Below are 23,652 nucleotides of genomic sequence, written 5' to 3' on the forward strand. Positions count from 1 at the left end.
AAGTAAATAAAAAAGAGAAATAATAAAAGGGATCGCTGGTAAATAAGAATAAATCCATCCCGACAAAGGCTCCCCTTCCTTTATTATTATTCCTGTCCGACTGGCCGAAAATCCATTGTCCTGGCTCAGTGGGCTGCTTTGAGTCCCTAGGGCTGTCCCCATAGAAGGGACAATAAGGAGTATGTGGTACCTGTAGGAAGCTCCTCCTACTCAGTGCAGGCTCCACCCCCAGCACAGCCCCGGAGATACCTGTATTTAAGGCTGCAGATGTCGCACACATAGATAGTCGCTGCTCTGGGACTGTCTGGACCGACGATATGGACGGGAAAATGAAACAGCAAAAGGTACAGATTTCACTTAGATTGTGTCAGTCATGGGATCAGCCCTGTACTTTATATATACACAGGGGATTTGAGATTTTACTTTGCTGTTTTTCAAAGAAAAAGTTCAGTCATTTTTAACATTAGCTATTGGAGGGTTTCCAGTGTGAGTCCCTTCAGCTGCTGTTAAACTATAACTCACTGCAGGGGGGCCTGAGTGTTTATGAAATATACTTTACATCTTGCTATAAAGGCAGGTGTGAGAAATCCCAGGCTACTCTGACAATAAATAACTTGCTTAAATGATACTTTGGCCCCACAAGCTAAGTTAATAAATCAGCCTTTCTGCTGGAGCTGGAACTGCCTGTTACCCCTAAGTATTACCTCTGCACTGCTGTACTGATGCTCCTTTCTCTGTTTACTTGCTCTGAGCGATTGGATCGCTTGAATGGTTCCGATTTGTTAGAAAAGTGGTATTTTTGCTGTAAAGCTTGGCAATCATAAATTCTTAAAAAAAAAGTACTGTTTGTTCTGTTATTCCTACATGTGCCTGTAAGACTGCTGAATCAGCTGCAGTCCTACTAGTACTACTAGAATTTAGCACACTGTTCCCTCCCCATTCCAGCCTTGAAATTCACTGCATTGGTTACTTGCAAATGATCTGTTACAGGCTGGGTTAATAACAGGGCAAAGTAGAAATTGTTATAAAGGTGAGACTACAGGGAGCTGCAGGGTTGCACATAAATAGCCAATGGCTTGTCCATTCAACCAGCATGGCAGCTTCATCTAATTTACTAATGATGGAGATCTATCATTAACAGGACAGGGGCCCATTTCTGGGGTTCCATACAATGGGTTACGAATAAAGAAAAACATTTTTGCCAGTGCACACATGGATTTGCCATGACCCTAGAAAGAGTGCGACTGGCTGATGCACCCAGCAGGGTTTTCATACATTTAATAAATGTAGTAAAGGTTTGGGGCTGCTATTATTATGTATATTATAATGTTCCATGATACAGAGATTCAGAGAGCGAGAAATGAATTTGAAGTCTCTTTATCATGCAGTAAATATGATGATAAAATAAATGTGAAATCCAACAGCAGAGGGACTGCAAGGGACGAGTCTTTGTTTGATGTCACCTCCCCCGCATGCAGTGCCTCCTAGATGCTTTTCATCCCATACATACTGGGACCCACACTAATTACCTTTGTGTCCATCCGCAATGGTCTCCTCTGCTAACCAATGCAATTAAACAACATCAATGGAACAAACTAGGATCTCAGTAGTATACACTAGTTACAGGGCAACTATAAAAATACAAAAATACAAATAGCAAAAGTGGTATAAAGGTGATGCCTTTATTGGCTAACTAAGATAATCACAAAACATTTTAGTTTCTTTCTCAAGCTCATTACTCACTATCCACTAAGAATCCCAACCCCCAACACAATCCTTGTCCCTAGCACCAGACTGTGGCTAATTTTGTTTGTAAGCGAGGGCTGTCTGCTTGTTTAGCCTAGGGATGAGCAACATTCTTTGTTTCCTCTGCTGCTGAACTGCAGTTCCCTGCTTAGATAGCTGTGGTGGTTTACCTTTAAGTTAAATTTCAGTATGTTATAGAATGGCTAATTCTAAGAAACTTTTCAACTGGTCGTCATTATTTATTTCTTATAGTTTTTTTTTTAATTATTTGCCTTCTTTTCTAGCTATCAAATGGGGGTCACTGACTCCATCTAAAAACATATGCTCTGTTAAACGACATATTTATTGTTATTGCTACTTTTTATTACTCATATCTCTATTCAGGCCTCTCCTATTCATATTCCAGTCTCTTATTCAAATCAACAAATGGTTGCTAGGGTAATTTGGACCCTAGAAACCAGATTGATGAACTTGCAAACTGGAGAACTGTTGAATAAAAAGCAAAATAACGCAAAAAACACAAATAAAAAATGTAAACCAACTGCACATTGCCTGAGAATATCACTCTACATCATGCTAAAAGTTAACTTAAAGCTTAACAACCCCCTTTAAAGGGATACTGTCATGGGAAATTTTTTTTTTTTCAAAACACATCAGTTAATAGTGCTGCTCCAGAAATCTGTTTCTCAAAAGATCAAACACATTTTTTAATATTTCATTTTGAAATTTGACATGGCGCTAGACATATTGTTAGTTTCACAGCTGCCCCCAGTCATGTGATGTGTGCTCTGATAAACGTTAGTCACTCTTTACTGCTGTACTAGAAGTTGAATAGATATCACCCCCTCCCTTTTCCCCCCAGCAGCCTAACAAAAGAGCAATGGGAAGGTGACCAGAAAACAGCTCCCTAACACAAGATAACAGCTGCCTGGTAGATCTAAGAACAGCACTCAATAGTAAAATCCAGGTCCCACTGTGACACATTAGGTTACATTGAGTAGGAGAAACAACAGCCTGCCAGAAAGCATTTCTCTCCTAAAGTACTGGCTCTTTCTGAAAGCACATGACCAGGCAAAATGACCTGAGATGGCGCCTACACACCAATATTATAACTAAAACAAATACACTTGTTGGTTCAGGAATGAAATGTTATATTGTAGAGTGAATTATTTGCAGTTTAAATTGTGTAATTTATAAATAAAAATGATGACAGAATCCCTTTAAGGCAAACACAAATAAATTTGCTGCATTTAACTTAATCATTGCATAGGGAACACTAACTACGGAATAACTAAAGCGAGCCATAGTTTGACAGACTACCCATTCAGATTGAGTTTGCAGTGTATGTGCTTGTGTATGGGGCCCAGGGATGGGCTTGTTCAACTGATAATCTTGACAAAAATCATTCCCATATCAATTGGGCAGGTTGAAAATCCTGTTTGACATTTAACACATTAGCATTTGATCTCTTTGAGCCTAACATACAGGCTTCGGCGTGGTGCAATAGCTACAGGCAACATAGAAAAAATGGGTTAAAATGGATAAAAGACCAAAAGCATGGGAAAGCAAGAATAAACACTTTGCATAAGGGCCCTATTTGTAGGTGCTTATGGGCCACTTTCACTAAACAGCTGTAAAAACGACTGCTCATTTACCACATTAAATTGTTATTGTCTCTGGGATAATCACTCCCACCTAACCTTTTGGTGTTAATATATCTGACGTGGGGAGAAAAAACTACTACAGTGATAAAATAACACTATTCACTAATCTTATAAACCTGTTTTGTAGGCGATCATGTCAACAAAATCCAACCCCACATGAGATGTAGCGCTGTGTTATACATAGAGATAGACAAAATGTGTCACAACTATGACTGCACACTCACCCATTCATATATATCTACATGTGCCTATGTTTCCAATGGCGCTGAATATGATTAGCTGGGTTTTTATAAAACACATTTTTTATATTTTGGTGTCCACAATGTATTGTTTCCACCACTATTACAGTGCTAATTACTCCAGAATAACTATCATTAGTAGTTACTGTATCTACTGTCAGTAGGGTTGCCACCTTTTCTGGAAAATAATACCGGCCTTCCTACATATTTATCTTTTTTCCCTATTAATAACATTGGGATCAACCATCATTTTTACCGGCCAGGCCGGTAAAATACTGGCCAGGTGGCAACCCTAACTGTCAGTGATCATACAAGGCAGATTTTGGGGCAAATATGTACAGAAAATGTAAATGCAGTGTGAGTGCATATTAGTATATTACACACTTGTGGTGCTCCTTCTTAGCCATGTGTGGTAATGTCTGCACAGAGAATATAGATTAAAACACACAATTTAACACTTATTCAGAACCACCCTACCTTGGGCACACAGCTCAAAAGAATTTAGAGGGAACATTATAAAGTGGGACTCCAAATTTGCAAAAAAAAAGCAGATTGCTCTGTTTGTCCAAGACAAGTAGCAGTAACAAAATCCCTAGTGTTGTCTCTAAGCAAACTCTGGCTGAAAACAATTTGGCTAGCAGTTATCTCCCTAATTTTCTGATGCCTGTGGCACATCTGTCATGTTTTGTGATTTAAGAAAAAACTGGAAGGTTCAAAATTCCATTCTCTGTTCACTCTCCTGCCCATTCAAATGTACTGTAAACTATACACACAGGGAACACTCGGGAATGTGGATCTGCGAGTCTCCCATCCCTAGAAACCTTCACATTGAGAGGAGAAGTTTATTTTTAAAATTTTAACCTGTTCTTGAGCCTATTTTAAGCAGCATTCAACAGGTCTTCATTATTATTCTGCATGATTCTTTAATCTATTATTTCAGAAAAAAACATTTTTTTGGATGTCATGGTCACCCCGAAGGTGAAGGTTTATTGCAATTCTGCTCTCCTTTATTACTTATATTTATTTCAGGCCTCATCTATTCATCTCCCGTTCTGACTATAAAAGGCTGCCAGGTTGCAAGCAACCATATAGCAGTTGAAATTCACCAGACCCACAAGTGAATATGTAAAGTGTAAAATGGGTTGTGGGAGCATTCCAAAGCTAAGAAAATGTATAATGACTTTGTGACTGATCTTAGCAAATTTACTATACACACGCAAAAGAGGCGGTTGATCAATGCACATAACCATGCTTCTATATTTAAAATTTTGTGCAAATGTAAATGTTTTCAAAACAACGTTTGTTCGCTAAATTTACACTCAGTTGTCTACATTAAACTAAAGACTATTTCACTCATTTAAAATGGGAAACTTATAAACATGCTTTGGGAAGACTGGATATTAAATAATAACGTTTTCCTGCCTCCCTAGATGAATGTTGGCATGTATGATCTCTGAGGTCTGCAGATTATCACTCATTCTGAAAATTGCGACATAAAATGATGTTATGTTGTTGATGTAAATGTGTGCTCTATTTGTATTCTATAATATATCAATAACATACCTGCACTGAATAATCATATAAATACTGAAAATGGAAATATTACATTTTAAATAATACATATTTTCTGTTTTAGAACCTGACTGGGACCCTGTTGTTTGCTGTCTTTACAGCTGTGTTGGCCTCACTGCAGTTCGGATATGGTATTGGTGTCATCAATGCTCCTCAAAAGGTAAAAAAACATGCAAGAAAGTGTGAATTTGGGAAGTCAACCCCATGTTTTATGCTCTTAAACTGGATGCATGTATGCCCATAGCCCAGGAGCAAAATACCTCCCTACCATGGAATGGGAATCCTACCCGGCATTTTCAGCATGGGAGGAAGCAGACATATTTGTAGATGAGAATGAGCAGCTTGTGTATTTATCAACACGTGGTAAGGGAAACCTTATTCTACAATGTTAGCAAAGCTAGAAATGCTACCCTAACTAATATACACATTTTTAGTAATAATGTTTACATTGTTTTTTCACTTTTCAAAGAATAAAATGTAAATTATGAGGGTATTAATTACAGGGTGAACAAGAGTGGACTGCCACCTGCAGATTATAATGCACTAATCCCACACTTATTTATGAAATATTTTATTTACTGTTACCCAGCAATGCTATCAATTGTTTGCTTCAGAAACACAGATACGGTTTGTATAGATTGCTGTATGGCCACAACCTGCCTTTCAAGCTGAAATTGTGCTATCGGGCATACATTTACATAGGAGATAACATGTGCATACCTCTCATTTTCTTTAGGGCTCTCCCAGTTCACAAGGAGGTGGGGCTCACTGGAAAGGGGCTGAGTTTTGAGTAGATTTGGGGCATGTTACTGGCCTTGGTCAGGTGCTAAATTGTCAGGCACTACATGACTCCCACAACTATACTGAACTATAGAATATATACAATATATATATATACAATAAATCAGACCAGCAACACCGGGTTTTCTTATTCAAGATAACTGTATTAAAAGGTGCATGTACAGCCACCTGTACATGCAGCTTTTAATACAGTTATCTTGAATAAGAAAACCCGGTAGAATAAAATAACACTGTTTTATTCACTGGAAAATGGTGTGCGAGTCCTTCTATCTTCTTTTATATATATATATATATATATATATATATATATATATATATCTTTAGACTATCTCTTTCCAATAAATAGTTTATTTGTAGATGCTGGGAATTTACTGGTCAAAAGGGCATGGTTCACTAAAATACCAACTGCTTAAGTGGAATATAAAAAACAAATTCACTGCATTTATATCAGACTTCTCCGAATTAGAGAGAGAGAGAGAACATGCTTGAAATTTGAGTTGTATTGGGGCTGATAAGCATGGACTTACCTGGAGGTGGCCACACAAGGGATGGGTACAACATCATCTGACTGACTGTCCCACATCAGGGTAGTCCAGATCTGTCTGATAAGCTCATGGGTCACCCATAGGAAGTTCAACTCATGCATTTCTAAGTCCACCAATTACTTTTCTGCTCAGTGTTTCAGTGCTAATTGTTTAACTTTGCTTTGAGGTTGAAATTACAAACTCAACTGTAGAGGGGCACCCATCTGCACAAATTGATTAAGCACTAATAATATTATAAATAAATAAATATTGTATTTGTGGCCAGCATAAAGTATGTGATTTGGTCATGTAGCCCAGGGATCCTTGACACGACTTGATAAAGTGAGGACATAGATCTTGGCTGTAACTCAGAACTATGGAATAATGTATTATGATTGATCAGTTGAACAGGCCTGTGATGTTTGGTAGACTGAAGTATAGTACTTTTGAAAACTACTGCATGCTATGCCATGAGCCCCAAAGCTGCTGAGTAGTTCACTTTTGCGGTGGTATGTCACCAACTCATTGGTTAGATAGACAGCCAGTTGTATTGCATGTGGGTGATCATAGTAAAGCAAAAAATCCCTAAAGATGTGACAGAGTTTTCAGTTTTATTGTGCCAATATGTACTCTGAAGTAAGGTCTGTTTCTTCAAGAATTTTTTGCCCAACTATTCTAGATATTGTAATCAGACGATAACGTCACTGAATTCTAACCGACCAATAAGGACCTAATCTAGGACCTAAAAGGAATACACGGGATGATCATAGTAGATAAGCAATTAATTTTTCACACTGAATATTAAACCTGCCATTGGTAACACTGTATTCTTTTTGGCACAGATTATTGAGAATCACTATACACGGGTTTTACTAGAAGGCAGTGCAAATGAGACCGATACAAAATCTGTACAACCGTCTGTCAAAATGTACTGGTCCCTCTCTGTATCTGTGTTCTCCTTGGGAGGGATGGTGTCTTCATTCTTTGTTGGATGGATTGCAGATAAACTGGGAAGGTAAGTGAATGCTCCTCCCTACTTACTTAAACAGCGCTAAGGAGTAAAGTTAAAGGAGTCACCTTTGAATTAATTTTTAGTATGATGTAGAGAGTGATATTCTGAGACAATTTGCAGTTGGTTTTTATTTTTTATTATTTGTGGTTTTTGAGTTATTTAGCTTTTGTGTGTATGTTATTGCAATCAGTCCAGCTGCTTGTAATGAATTAAAGTTACTACAAGCTATTCAGCCACCAATTTTACAGTTGCTAGTGGAAAAAGCCACATTACATTTTTTACATCACATCTAGTTCATTAAAACTTCAGTACGACCACTACAGTGAATGAGCCTTAGATGATAAATGTATACTGTATACTAACATTGCCTAATTATGTTTTTGCTTACAGGATAAAAGCCATGATGGCTGTAAACAGTCTGGCAGTTATTGGGGCTATTCTGATGGGGCTGGCTCCCTTAGGTCAAGCACATGCTCTTGTCATTGCTGGCAGATTAATTACAGGTCTTTACTGCGGTAAGTAGAAATTTACATCTGCATGAAGCACATCTACACTGCATTTCAGCTGCTTCAATGAAGTTCTTTTTTACATGTAGACATAAAGAAATCCTAATATTTTATATCGTTAGTATTCCTTTAAAATGCCAGGTAAATTTAGCCACATTTTTTGCCCTACATGTGAGTACACATATGGGCTCCTCCTTATCTGAAAGCCTAACAAACTGCAGCTGGGGGTAGGGCAGTGTTTGCACAAAGGACTTCACGGTTTAAAAAGCTTTTATTATTTGTAACCTAAAACAGTTAAAGGGAAGGCTCAAAGTGCCATCAGTTTCACAAACTCTAAAATCCTTTTTTACACATACTCTCATGTACTCCAGAGCAACGACATCCTGAACATCATTATGCTTGAACAGACATTTCATTCTAAATGGTCTATGTGATTCTTCTTTTTTAAGGTCTGGCATCAGGACTGGTTCCCATGTATGTCGGAGAGATCTCCCCAACAGCACTTCGAGGAGCTTTAGGAACGTTGCATCAGTTGGCTATTGTCACAGGGATTCTCATTAGTCAGGTAAAATAATATTGCAACCATGAGCTTCTCCTGTTGTAGGGATTGTCAACATCTGGGTCACTAACCGTTTTTTTGATAGCGCTGGGGAGTTTAACCACTTTTTAGGGATTTCCAGAGACTAATATCTAACTTAAGACCCTGGGACCATTTCTCTAAACAACACATTAGCTTGGAGTACTTTCCACAAGAGTGCAACACAACCATATTCTTTGATTTTCCCAGTGAATCCCTCGTACCATCATGGGCCAATGAATTCTCACTGTAGTCATTTTCCCAGACCACAGAAGTGCTGGCCCAGGGCCAAAGTTAGCAATTGTTAATAAATTAGTGTATTGTGCATGCACTGTGCAGTGCAAGAGATCTCTAGGAAAATCAAAGAAGATGGCTACATTGCACTCTCATGGAAAGCACCCCATCGTGTGTGGTGTTTAGAGAAGAGAAGCACTGGCTGGGGTCTCAGTGATTAGTACCGGAGGGGGGGGGTAACAAACTGGCAGCCCATAGTTAATTCGGTTTTGATGACCTTTGAGCTAGAGAGGTAAGACTGAACATTTACATAAATTGGTCTGGTTCATGCTGGCAGGTTATATAAAAGGGACTAACATCAAGCCCCAAACTGTACAAGTGATCAGTAAGGACAGAGCTGGCTGCGCCCTGGCACTTGGTCTGCACCTCACATTGGATTTTTGATGCAGAGCAAAGCCAGACCAGAGGTGGAAGCACTTTCTGAATTTCGCCCCTATGTGCTCTTGAACTTCTTCCTCTATTCGCTGTAAATTCTACATATAAATGCTGTTCATAAAAAAGTACTTGTATCCTGTATAATTGCACCTTTTGCTAAACTGCCATATTGATGTATTAGATGCAAGGTGCAAAGTACAGTGCACACGGATGCACTGGATCATTGGAATGAATAAAACTGTGCAATGTGAATGAGAGTTTGGATGGATGAAGGGCTGGAGATATTTATTTTATATACACAGACAAAATGTTTAAGGAATAAATGACCATTCACTACTTTAATGCCTATTGCTCCCTAGGTGGTCGGACTTGAATTTATTTTGGGTAGTGAGACTCTTTGGCCTGTTCTGTTAGGCTTGTCGGGAGTCCCTGCTATTGTGCAGACCATCCTGCTGTTCTTTTGCCCTGAAAGCCCCAGATTTCTGTTAATCAAACTTGGGAAGATGGAAGCAGCTAAAAGAAGTAAGTTTTTTTCAAGTTTCAAGTTTGGCAACATTTATATTATAAATTAAAATATAGCTCCTGTTTAGTAGCAATGGCTCGTTAGTAACTTATAGCAATTAAAGTGTATCCTGTACCAGACTAAGATGTAGAAAAAAAGCAGAAAACAGTAGTGCTTTAGTCTGCAATTCAACTTTTATTGGTGTTTACTCTACCTATTGCATGAATATTTGGAACCTGTCCTAGACCACTCAAGCCTCACAGCTATGTGCTACGTGCTACTGTATAAGTAGACTGTATACTTACCTTTCTATTAACTTTTTATAAGCCTTAAGTTGGCCATAGACACAACGGTAATATCATACCAAATGAATTTTCGTATTATATTGGGTGTGTGTTTGGTGAGAGAGGAGTTGACCGTTATAGTGAGAAGACTTGGATATTGGTCGGCTCGTCGATCGGGCTGGCCGGAAAATATTGATCGGACGCCTTTGAAGGCACCTGAACATCGTCCATTGTTAGTGCTGAATCATCAGATACAGCAAGAATTCTATTCTTTCTAACTGTATATCTGACGATTCAGCTCTATGTGTGTGTTGAAACAAACAATCTTTCTTGGTACGATCTTTTCCTGGAAAATTGTAATTGTAACGTCTATGACCACCTTTAGAAAATCTGTGATTGGTTACTATTGGCTACTGCTATGAGACAAGTTTGCAAAAAAGCCACAAAGTAGGTCTTACCTGTCTGGTAACCCAATGCAACTATACACTTATTTTCTTCCAACAACTGGACGTTATATGATAGAAATTCAATAGTTACTGGTATTAATTGCATAAGGTCATGTCACTGAACCATGCTTACTCTACTATAAAATGTCACTGAACTCTTTGTCTTTTGACTAAGAGACAGCAAATACAGGTCTAATAATGTAATAATGTAATAATTTAAAAGAAAATCTCTTACCATGACCTAACATAAGTGAATGTAATTAGCATGTAGTTGACGGCTTAGTATATATATATATATATACACACACTCACAGAGGTATGGGAATTACAGAATGGCCATCTCCCATTTACTCCATGTTATCCAAATTTTTAAAAAGTATTCCCTTTTTTTCTGTAATAACCAAACAGTGCCTTGTACTTGATCCAAACCAAGATATAATTAATCCTTATTGGAGGCAAAACCAGCCTATTTGATTTTCTAGTAGTCTTAGGGTATGAAAATCCAAACTACGGAAAGATCCGTTATCTGGAAAGCCCCAGGTCCCGAGCATTCTAACAGGTTCCATGTGAGTGCAGTTTTATATGATGTTATATAGTTTTAATAGGTAATTATCTTATACAAGTGGAGTGCAAACTCCACACTAGTATATATGTATATTTTTTAATCGCTCCACTTGCTTTGCTATGCTATCTCATTCTCTTTTTTTCATATATTTCCCTTTCCTATTTTTATATATATATATATATATATATATATATATATATAATCATTCGATAAGGACCCGCACTCCAATGTTTCGTGAAAAAAGTTTTTTTATTTTAACTTGTGCATCCAAAATTAAAATAAAATAAAATAAAAAAACTTTTTTCACGAAACATTGGAGTGCGGGTCCTTATCGAATGATTGTATGCTGAAGCTTTGACCGAGCACCCACAGTATCTCCAAGACTGGATTTGAGTGCAAGCGTTTTTCTACATATATATATATATATATATATATATATATATATATATATATATATATATATATATATATATATATATATATATATATATATAGGGAAATATATGAAAAAAGAGAATGAGATAGCATAGCAAAGCAAGTGGAGAGATAAAAAGGAGGAGAGTATAGTCAAGAGAAAATGTTATCTGATGTAACACACCATTGTGGCTGCTGAAGGTAATTGGGTAGTGCTCAGAAAGCAAATGTACCAGTCCTAGCAGAATCGTTTTAAGTGATTGATTACAATGTCAGTGCAAGCAGCTAATTCAAGTAACAATTTGCCTTAGTGGCTGTTGATCAACATGCTTGTTCAGAAAAATACGGCAGTAAACTCTTTAAAGAGCAGTTGGTGTGATGAGTCAAAAGTTCAAATAAACAAGAATTCTGACTGCTGTTTTTTATGTTTTGCAAGTATATTGGCAGATAGCAGTATAGAACTGGCAGTACACATACAAATGGATACTAGAACTGAACTAGAACTAGCAGAAAATCAAAAGTTATACCTATTCAGGGCAAAGCAGTATTATTTGGAAGCCCACAAATAAACAGCATGGGGTTACTACGGGCGAGTTCTGCCGCATGTGCGGTTCCCTCTGCTGCGGTTTTTGCTAAGTAGCCTATAGTTACATGGAGGCATGCATGTCTTTAGTTTTCTGAAGTCCTCTTCTCCATCATCCAACTCTTGGATGATGTCACTTCTGCATTTATGATGACACAACTGCCATGTTTTGTTTTTTTTTTTGTATTGGGGATAATGGATTGGGTTGTAGGTTAAATTGTTTCAGTAGGGATGTATAGTTGCTGCAAGTGGGTAAAACTGTGGGTCCAATGTTTGAGTACAGTATCTGCAGGTCTGGGTGTGGGTCTGCTTGCTTGCACAAGTCTTTACTAAATGCCATAGATCAGCTGAACCTCGTGAGGCAACTTCGGACGACTTCGGCAAAATGAAGCACCCGAGTGCCATCCTGCTGGCGTTTTTCATTCTAGCTGGCGGAAAGGCAGGGGAGGCAGTTCGGGGAGAGGAGGTTTGTCGCCGGGCGACTAATCTCCCCCAATTGCAGCGTGTGTCTCTGTCCTTAAACATCCACTTTATGAGCATCTAATTGCACATTGGCATAATGTGGAATTTCAGAATTATTCAAGAGAATATTCAGAAAGAATATGGGGTTCATTTGCTTCTTGAGCAAAATGCAGTTCTGGCTACCAAAGTCCTGGCTGTGGACTGGTTAAAAAACTGTTGTCTAAAGATTGCAATCACTGGGCTAAAATAATGGGGCCAGCACTGTCCCTCCTGTGCATAATAGCAATCTTATCGCTCCAAAAATTACTCACTATTTACTACTATAAGGATATGGTTTGCATTCTGTAATTGTGCAACATTCACACGTCACAGTTTTATTTAATTGTCACCACTTCTTGATTTATTATAGACCTTTTTATGACAGAAGAGTTTTTTGTTTTCAAACAGTACAGTACAGAACAGATCATCACTAAGGGTCAGATTTATTAACGGTCGAATTGAAAATTTGAATTTTCATATTCTTTTTATGGTCAAAACTGTCAACTTCGACAAGGAAGTTATCCAAACTCGATTTGAGGTTTTTTTTAAAAAATTTGAATTCGATTTTCGAGGTTTATCACACTCTTGCCCTTTAAGAATTCAAATTTGACTATTCGCCACTTAAAACCTGCCAATATACGGTTGAAGTTAATGGGAGAGGTCCAGGGATCAATTTGGAGATCTTTGCAGCCTTCCTGACATTCAAGTTTTTTTCAGGGAAGGAACTCGAATCGAGTTTGATCAAATTCGATTGCGATTCGAGTTTTCGGGCTGTTAAAATTTGTCTGAGTTGGAAAATTGTAATTTTGTTAAATAATACATTTTGATTAGTCGTTTTAAAAAACTCGCATAAATTCAAAATTTCGACCCTTGATAAATGTGCCTCTGTGTACATTTAAAAAACAAAAACATGTAGGGGGCTGATTTATTATGGATGTAACTGGAATTCAGAAGGATTGCCACCAGTTTAATCTTTTTAAACTTTTAAGGAACACTTTCCTGTCAGGAACATCTTAAAGAATTCAGATATTTACCAGACTGATACCTGCAGCAATTAGGCACAATGTGTATTTCATGTAGGGAAAAAGGATCTGACGGCTTTTTATTCCTGTTTTATTTGTCTGTTTCTGGTTAAACAATGTGAAGTATATAATTTTACTAAAAGCTTCCATTTTCATTGATCAAGCTGGCAGTTGATGTATGTGCCATGCAAACCTGTACTTATTCACTAACAAGACTCCATTCAGCACATGCACTGACCTGCGGGGCAATACTTTGGCTATTCACTATTATTGGCATATATTTTATATCTTGTATTTTTGGCTAGAACTATAAATGGCAAATTTTATTAAAAAGATTTGACTTTTGTGCCAGATCCATAGATTCCAAAAGTGTTAAATAATGACAACCATAGGAATACTGTATATTTGACTGAATAGCTGAAGCTCCTACAATAATGCAAAATCTCCTTAGCACTTACTCTGCAGAATGCCAAGTGTGCATCACATGCTCTATAGTGGTATCACTGCACTAAAATACCCTTCAGGCAATGCAAGGTAAAGTCAGCACATGGCATTTGTTGTCTCTAAAAAATGTGCAGCTGCAGAGGAAGTGGTATGAAGAAACTTAGGATAAGTGAAGCAATGAATAATACATTAATTCTGGGCAAAGGTCTAAGTGAGGTTGTGAACGGTATGTGGGGAAAGCATGGATGGTAGGGGAGACCTAGAACAAATTAAATTTAAATGCTAGGAAAACATAATTCTAGTTGTGTCTATGCCTTGATTATTAGGGTATGAGCTGTTAATGTGACAGCTAGCATGGCAATCTGAGGTTCAGAAGTGTCATAGGAGAGTATGCTTACTAACAATTAATACCCTTTAACCTTTTATGGTACACCAACAGCATTGCTGTGCCTGTTGCATTTATCATAGTGTAGGAATTACTGATGGCCCGCAGGATGCTCTGTCAGGAATAACCATCACAATCACATCACCTTTTATCACAGCATTTGCATCCCAATTGTTTGAAGGTGAAATGCTCGAGACTATGACACTATGCTGCAAATTTCCTATTCAAAAACATGGTAAGCAGCTGACAAGTGGAAAAGGAACTTTCATTAAAGGAGAACTAAACCACCTAATGCTTCCTCTCCACAAAGTGCACTAGTGAAAAATGCAGTCAGCCAGTCCTCTTCCCCTCGGCCATTTACAGTGTTCCCAGTACATGTGCAGTTGGCGTGAACACCGGACTCGCTCCAACTGCCATGCGCCATATATCTCGGGTGTCAGCGGTCCTTTCCTGAACAAAACTGAAGATGTGAAAGATGGAACCCTTGAGCTCCTCTGCACTATTCTGCATGGATACGTGAGAGTCACAATTAGGGACACATATTTCACTATAGCACTATGTGGGGAAGAAGCAAGGAGGGGGCACTATAGAGGGTAGTAGATGGGGCTTTTCAAATTAGGGAGTGATTTAGTTCTCCTTTAAAATGTTGTATTACATGAAGTATTGTATGAGAAAATATTGCTAATCTCTTATCACATTCAGCACATTAATATACTGAATGACTCTCCTATATGGTATAGCTTAGATCAGGCTGTCATCTGGAATTTGCGCAAGAGGAATTTTATGGCTTTGAGCTCACCTGGGAGAGAGAGCAAAGATTATTAATATGTAGTCTTATAGAATTATGTGGCCCACAAACATTCATTATATTAAAGGGGTTGTTCAACTATAAGTTAACTTTTAGTATGTTATAGACTGGCTTATTCCTAGCAACTTTGCAGTTGCTTTTCACTATTTATTTTTATAGTTTTTCTTCTGAAGATTTCAAATGGGGCTCTGTGAGGCTACAATTGTATTGCTATTGTTACTTTTTATTACATATCTTTCTATGCAGACCCTTTCCTGTTCATATTTACGTCTTTTGTTCAAACCACTGCCTGGTTGCTAAGGTAAATAATACCTTAGCAACCTTTTAACTGCTGAAATACCAAACTGAAGAGCTGCTGAACCAAAAGCAAAATAACTGAAAAAACATAAAAAATTAAGATGAATTGCAAATTGACTACATCATACTAAAAGTGAATTTAAAGGTCAACAACCCCTTCAAATGCAACTCCCTACATGGAAAAAGATGACGGTTTTATACAGACTTCTCAAAGAACAGATAGCAAATAATGTGTGTACTTTTCAGTGTAGCAGTGTTGCTAAGTGTGCTGAGAACTGTGCATAGAATCTCATGGTGTGTTAGATGAGGGAAACTAATGCCGTGAATTAAATTGTTTGCAATGATCTTCCTTGGGATGTTGTTTAAGTCAGAGATGCAGCATTTATATAGTGAATAAAGTACACCTTATTGTAAAATATAAGGATATTATAAGTCACCAAGAAGTTCCATGACCACATAAAAACATGAGGCCGAAGGTCGAGTGCTTTTATACAGGTCATGGAACTCCAAGGTTACTTCTAATATCCTCATATTTTCCAACAAGGGGTACTTTAATTATTATTATACACAAGTTTTAGTGAGTCATGTGACAAAAATGACATCACTACTCATCGTTTATAACTGATGACATCACTAGTCACCATTTATACGGATATAATTTACAGGATATTCATGGCTTTTGTGTATTATATGATTATACATACTGTATGTCTTTCCAGTGTTCAGGGATTCTATTTTGCCAATCTGGCATCACACAGTGAAATGTAACACAGTTTTGTAATAGATGTTCTCTGATATACATTGAAACCACTGCATTTCCCTGCATTACTCTACATGCCCATATCATGATATTTTTTTACAGACTTAATAAGGCTCAGAGGAGACTATGATCCAACAAAAGACATTGAAGAGATGAAAAAGGAAAAGGAAGAAGTCGAAAGTGAAAAAAAAGTGTCTATCATACAGTTATTCAAGTCTTCTAATTACCGCCAGCCTCTAATTGTTTCTCTTGTGCTTCATATCTCTCAGCAGTTTTCCGGAATCAATGGGGTAAGTTCTATAAATTTTATTGGCATTAACGGGAACTATATATATAATTTGAGGAGACTGCATTGTCCTGTACTTGAACAGGTGTAGATATATAACTCCTAACATCACCCCATCAGGTTTGGGTCCTGTCTGCATGTGAATTGTAGTTTAGATTTATTCAGGAAGTGCAAATAAATTCACAAGCAGCAATTTTCCCCCATAAATGTAACTTCTACCTTTATTTATTTATAGATCTTTTACTACTCTACAAGCATCTTTACTAGAGCGGGTATTAGCCAACCAGTATATGCAACTATTGGAGTCGGCGCTGTTAACACAGTTTTCACAGTGGTTTCGGTAGGTAAATAATGTTTTGCCATGAAGCTGTTTAATTATCTTTGCTGCTTATTGTGATGTAGCATCATTTATCATTGCTTGATAAGACACCTAAGGCAGTGGTTCCCAAACTTTTTTATTACACAAAAAGGAACATCTCAGAAGGTGGCCTTGTTTCGTGCCTTGTGGGCACTTAATCACAGCCCACAAGGCACGAAACGCGCAAGGCCACCCTCTGAGATGTTCCTTTTTGTGTAATAAAAAATATTTTTAATTTTTGCATCATACTTTGGAGTGAAGTCCAGTTTTTGTGCCAGCCTACCATTGAATTAAGAATGGCTCAATCTGAATGCCAGTTAGGATGTGGTTTGTGGTGAAAACATCTTTGCTACCCTAGAGATTCTTGGAATTATGACCAAATGAAGCACCGCTGGCTATAATGTTATATATACTAACAAGGAAGCTTTACCTTATATGACAACCTGATTTGAGAGAAAGCCTTCTATGTTTAGCCTGTGGACCAACAGATCACATCCTTTGCACGTGAAAAAAACTTTATTTTGTGTCCTCACAGTGTACATATATAGTATACAACTGCACCACATTTCAAATGCACACACACACACATATATATATATATATATAGTATCCAGCCAGATCGCAACACATTGTAACTCAGTTTAATTGATTGGTGCATCATAATTGTTGGATACAATATATATATATATATATATATATATATATATATATATATATATATATTGTATCCAACAATTATGATGGTGCACCAATCAATTAAACTGAGTTACAATGTGTTGCGATCTGGCTGGATACTATATATATATATATATATATATATATATATATATATATATATATATATATGTGTGTGTGTGTGTGTGCATTTGAAATGTGGTGCTGTTGTATACTATATATCAAGAGGGAAAGAGAGATAGATAACGGAATACGGGCAGTCACATGTAGAAGAACAAAGAGAGCCAGGGTGCAGTCTATCAATATATGTCTTTGCAACGCTGGAATATATAAATACATTTTCATGAAATAACTTAGGACTTGTGCTGTGTAATGAACTTTTAAAAATATTTTATGCCCTAAATCAGATCATTTAATAAAAAAATATAAATTCACCTGTTAATATGTAATTATTCAAATGAGAATCAATTAGTGCTAGGCCAACTGGAACTGTTTGTGAGTAAATGTATTCAGATTATTAGATGTACTGTTCTGCATGGTTATTTACCTTCATTTATTTTAAGCATGACTTCTTCCATACATTAAATAAGTGTAGATACAACACGCTCGCTGCAGACACTGTTATACTATAGCTTCCTTTTGAACTCGTGTAGCTTAAGTGATGTTCTTGGGGAGGCTGTTTGTGACTGCTATGATTAATCTGTGCCGCAGAGAAAATGCTTTTCACACAATGTTCAAAAGTACTGCTTACCTGGCAATGCATTAGGTCCTGATTTATCTAATTTTATCTCTGTTTACAAGGTCAAGCACACATCAAATGCTGACAGAAACAAAAAAGGCTCCTGTCAGTTATTTATTACCAAGCATATGGAAATGAACAAGGCAGAGCAGGAAAAAGTATGGGGCTTAGGCCCATGGGGTGTATTCTCTGTTAGCATTTTTTTAGCTAATGCCAGGCATATCTCATTAATATAAATGACTGGTCGGGTGCTTCTCTATATGCGCCATGGCAATAAAGCAAAGTTACAGACAAAAACAGTTAAATCATTTTCATGTTGACTATATAAAAGCACTGGCAAATCACATCACATTCACTAAATGTATGTTGGTCATTTAAGGGCCATGGCAGATGGAATGTTTTCTTGCCCAAGCAATCTCCTCCAGCATGAGCTAGGATTCATGTAATGCACCTGTAGAAGCCCTTTGTTGACTTGTGTAGCATGTTCCTGCTACTACGAGAGGAAAATGTGCATATTCATTGCGCAGGAAGGTAACTTTGTTTGGAGGAGATTAAAAATGGGTGTCAATAAGCCACCAACCTAAAGGGAATGTGCATCCCTATCTTTATCACAGGCCCATGATATAAAGGTTTGCTGACTTTTTCAGTTGAAGTCACCTCATCTCATAGGTAGACAAACATTTAGTTTTGTTGTTAGGGCAAGGGTGCACATAGAGCTTTCCTCTGCCTGTGTGAGATAAACGTAGCAGCTATGGGAGCAAAAATTCATGTTTATGTTTCCAAGCCGATATGCGCTCTGTATAGCTCTACATCAAGCCTGTCAATGGAGCTATGGGGTGTGGGGGTGAGCTCATGATCTGCTTTCCTCCGCCTGTGTACAAAGTGCAGAAGGACAAAGGGGACAATCCACTTATATTGTTCCAAAAAGGGACTTCTCTATAGTATTCAACCCCATTCAACCCCAAATTTTGGGAAACACTGAAAAAAACCTGAAAAAACTGCATATTACTGCATATTAATTTCATTAAAGGAAAACGTAGTTGGATTGTAAAATAATGTTTTGCAAATAAAGTTGACCATGCTGAATGGAATAACTCCATATATGGTTTCCAGGCTTTTGAGCTATAATAATGTGAAGGGGTTACTAAGTAGATGTTGATACATGGGCAAAATTGCCACATGCCTTATGATATGATCTTTCAGCTCACAATGCAGTTTCACCCCCCATGCTGAATTGTATATGATGTAATCTGTAATTTAAGCAGTATTGTTAGAAGTGAGTTGATCAGTAGTTTTCCATAAAGCTTTTATTTTTGTTTAATAGGTGTTCCTTATAGAGAAGGCAGGTAGAAGATCCCTCTATCTGGTTGGCTTAGCCGGCATGGGCATCTGCGCTATTGTTATGACTATTGCGTTGGCACTTCTGGTAAGTACGCTCCCACACTGATCCCTAATCTCAGCTCTAATTCAATTAAACCCTCAATTCTCAAATGTTTTGCTCTGCTAGAACAAGGTAAATGAAAGCATTACCACACTCAATCTTGACAAGCATATAAGGAGAATCTTTGTGATTTGGCTACCCATGTGCAGGATAGCAGGGTGGCTACATGTGGCCAATTTTAACTATTTTCAAACTAACAAAAATACCTTGATGTCATGTGAACTGGACCACTGGAATGGATTGTCTGTTTCTCCCTGAACACAATAACTTCCAGGGCCAGACTACAATATCCTTTAAACAGAAAGACCATTCTCTGTTAAGACACATTTCCCTTGCAGATTTAAACACCTACAGGGGAGAAATGAAAAGCAAAATACATTACTTTTTACACTTCTTTGTGGTCATTCTCCCACAAAATAAACAGGAATATTTAACTTTGCATTATTTTACAATACCAAATTGTAACTTTGCACCGCTGTCTAAATGGTTGCCACAGCAATAATACGCTGATAATTTATTTAGTGATTACTGGGTTATATCCTATAAAATACAACAAACCTAAAACTAAACTGGTAAAATTTGCCTCTGAATAGATTAGCGTATCCAATTAAATTAAACCTCAACCCTTTTTACCATGATGTCCCCAAAAAAAATCTGGGTTCAGTCTGACCTGTCCTGCTTCATCCTCTTCACTTCTAGTAAGGCATCAGCTGGATGTGTAACAAGGTTTGCAGGCTCCCAGAGTGCATGGATTTAGTGCTGATCTAGATATGTACATGATGTCACAATATAGGATATAACAGAGCTGCAGTTTACGGCAATATAGCCTTATGCAATATGACAAAAATATTCTTTTGAGGGTTTAGTTAAACCTAAGGATAGAAAAAAAGGGCTAAAATGTAATTATGTAATGAAGCCTAATTCCCTATGTTCTGTTTCCTTTTCAGACTCAGCATGCTTGGATGAGTTACCTAAGTATGGTCGCCATTTTCCTTTTCGTGGTTTTCTTTGAAGTTGGCCCAGGTCCTATTCCTTGGTTCATTGTCGCAGAATTGTTCAGTCAAGGTCCACGACCTGCAGCTATGGCAGTGTCTGGGTGCTGTAACTGGACATGCAACTTTATCATTGGGATGTGTTTTGAATACATAGCTGTAAGTATGCATATATTACGGAATATGTCATTGGGAGAAGGAAACGAAACAGATTTAGAAGTAAATTATCTAATAAATCTTATTATACATATAGTATGTTGTATCTAAAATTACTATATGTCTTAAATGCTCTGGTATATAAATCTGGTCTATATTTTGCAAGGCATATGATGTTTTATTTTCTTTGCTTTTTCAGGATGCCTGTGGGCCATATGTATTCATCATTTTTGCTGTACTCCTTTTTATATTCACCATTTTCACATACTTTAAAGTCCCGGAGACTAAGGGCAAGTCATTTGATGAGATAGCTGCCGAGTTCCGAAAGAAGAAACTTGCATCCCGCAAAGGACTTAAATCGACTGAAATGGAGTATCTGGGAACCAGTTCGGAAGCATAAATATTTCCAGCAAGTGCAAAAATTAAAACAGTCATTTTTAAAAAAAAATATCTATACATATACACGATATACAGGGTATTACCAGACGACTGCAATGTTTTTATAGACACTTATTTTTATAATGCTAAACTAAAGAAGAGGGTGTGCTTGAGTTTGTGGACGCTTAAAAGAGATAGAGAGGTGTCTAATCAAAGTCCTTCAGCTGCTGTACAACTCCCATGAGCCTAAGGATGTAAATAATGAGAATGGCAGTTGCACAACAGCTTTGAAGCCAAAGATGCAATCTCTGTATTCAAAATAACACAGCTTTGTTACTGTCCTTTACAAGGAATGCTTGTGTTGGCGCAGAAACCAGTGATATCTTTATAAGTCTAAAGGATCTGCAGAGTTGCAACCTGGTGATTATCCCATGTCTCATAGAAAGCCTCCATCCCTATGTTTTTGTATTTACCATGGTTTCTACAGTGGTTTTACATGGTTTGCGCAGGAATATTTACTTTAAATATATAAGTGGCTGTGAACAAGAGGGGTTATGGTAAAAACACAGCACCACGGAAGGAAGTGGCAGTCCATCTTACAAAATTAGCACCAGGGTAATTTTAAGATATTTTCTATTTATATTGAATGAGTCAATACCAGTAGGTGTTCCTGGCATATCTGTTATACAGATATCCTTAAAACAGGAATTCCTGATGATTCTAAGGACATGTCTCAGAAACAATGGATACAAAATATCTTACATAGCATTTGCAAACCTACAAAAAGAACAAAAACTGTTCAAAAATATTATCCAATGACACTAAATGCCGCCTTCAGCATGACACCTACTCATTTAAAACACTATAGCCAAAACGTATTTTAATATTCTATATTAAGTATAAATGTGTGCCAGTGTGAACAAAAGGAACAACACTGTGATATTAGGCTCAAAAACATTCTCCTGAAATGACATATTTACCTTAAAGGAAAGTTCTTTTTCCCTTAACTTTGCTACAATTTGAACGGCTGGGAACCTTTAGAATCCCAAAATTTTAATCTGCCCCTAATGTCTGCCTGTAAAACTATATCTGCAATACATCCTATTATAATATTATGGCGTGTTATCATAGAAACACAGCTTGTGATTTAGCTAGAGGTTCTGTGTAACTGATTAGCATGACCAGACACCAAGTTGTTGGTAGCTATATGCTCATTTATTTCACTACCTGTACCAGTCTGTTACAACTAAACATCCCAGTCAGCATCTGGCTTATATAGATTATCATACAGGTTAATTCGTTTTCATCATGAATAATGAAATTCTGTGTTTGGTTAATATATAAATGTATGGTAAAAAAATCTTGGGAACAAGTGTAAACTTTGACAACAAAACAAGTTCTGTATATATGTATTTGCTTTAATTTCTATACTGTAGCCTAATGTAAATGGTTAGATCCTCCAATTATTGGGCCTGAACCTTATTTTGTCCAATAATCCTCTGAACCAATAAATTGCAGACACCTCTGATTTAGTTTTTGTTGTCCTTGGGACAGCAGCTCAAGATTTCACCCCTGGTTCCTTAAGTAATGTCAGAGGGTTTATGTCACCTTACTTATCAATAGCAGCTGATGCAAGACTGGGATGAAATAGGTAGGCAGGAAATCCTGCTAATAAAACACATAAATGAATATGATGATTCCTGAGCTATGTGGCTGGGTGCGACATTGTTTTGCTGATATTCATCCTACTTCTTGGGAAACCAAGTTAATGGACTGATCATAAAATTACACAGCACAGATGATGTCATTGAAGTCATTTATTTCATAGAAAATGGTTGTAGTGAACCAATGGCCATTATCTTGTGCAGACAGAAAATAACTTACCCAATGTCACTGTACACGCCTGTGTCCCCTGTGTGAGCAAGCAATGCGTCACTGCAAAACTAAGCCTTATATTAAATCTATTACATATCTTCCACGCTGGTACAATATCTTTAAAAACAAACAGGGTGAGATTTTTCTATCTTATGTTTATGTACAAGCATTTTATACATGTGTAACTGAACCACGTTGTACCAAAGGAATGGTTTTCCAATTGAGTGAGCTATCACTTTTCAGAAGTGTAAAGTTTTTAGTCATTTGGATTTTACATTTTTTGGATTTGGATTTTTTTTAATGAAAAATGATGACGATTGTTTGTCTTATGTATTGTACTAAAGCAAAAGGGTGTGCTCTGTATAAAACCAGTATCAGTATTAACATTTACTTGTACATTTTTATGTAATTAAAATGAATTTAAATTAAAA

At 37.2% G+C, this 23,652-nt stretch overlaps 1 protein-coding gene across 1 annotated transcript; it reads left to right on the plus strand.

The window, feature by feature from the left end:
* Positions 1 to 296: 296 nt before the first annotated feature.
* slc2a2.L (solute carrier family 2 member 2 L homeolog) lies at positions 297 to 23,652 on the plus strand. The gene is given in 11 exon segments (NM_001091513.1): positions 297 to 344; positions 5,286 to 5,381; positions 7,389 to 7,561; positions 7,949 to 8,073; positions 8,514 to 8,629; positions 9,670 to 9,832; positions 16,424 to 16,611; positions 16,843 to 16,947; positions 19,704 to 19,805; positions 20,768 to 20,971; positions 21,168 to 23,652. Coding segments are annotated over 11 exon segments (1,500 nt in total). The 5' UTR covers positions 297 to 317; the 3' UTR covers positions 21,369 to 23,652.

This window comes from Xenopus laevis, chromosome 5L, assembly GCF_017654675.1.
Source record: "Xenopus laevis strain J_2021 chromosome 5L, Xenopus_laevis_v10.1, whole genome shotgun sequence".
NCBI lineage: Eukaryota > Metazoa > Chordata > Amphibia > Anura > Pipidae > Xenopus > Xenopus laevis.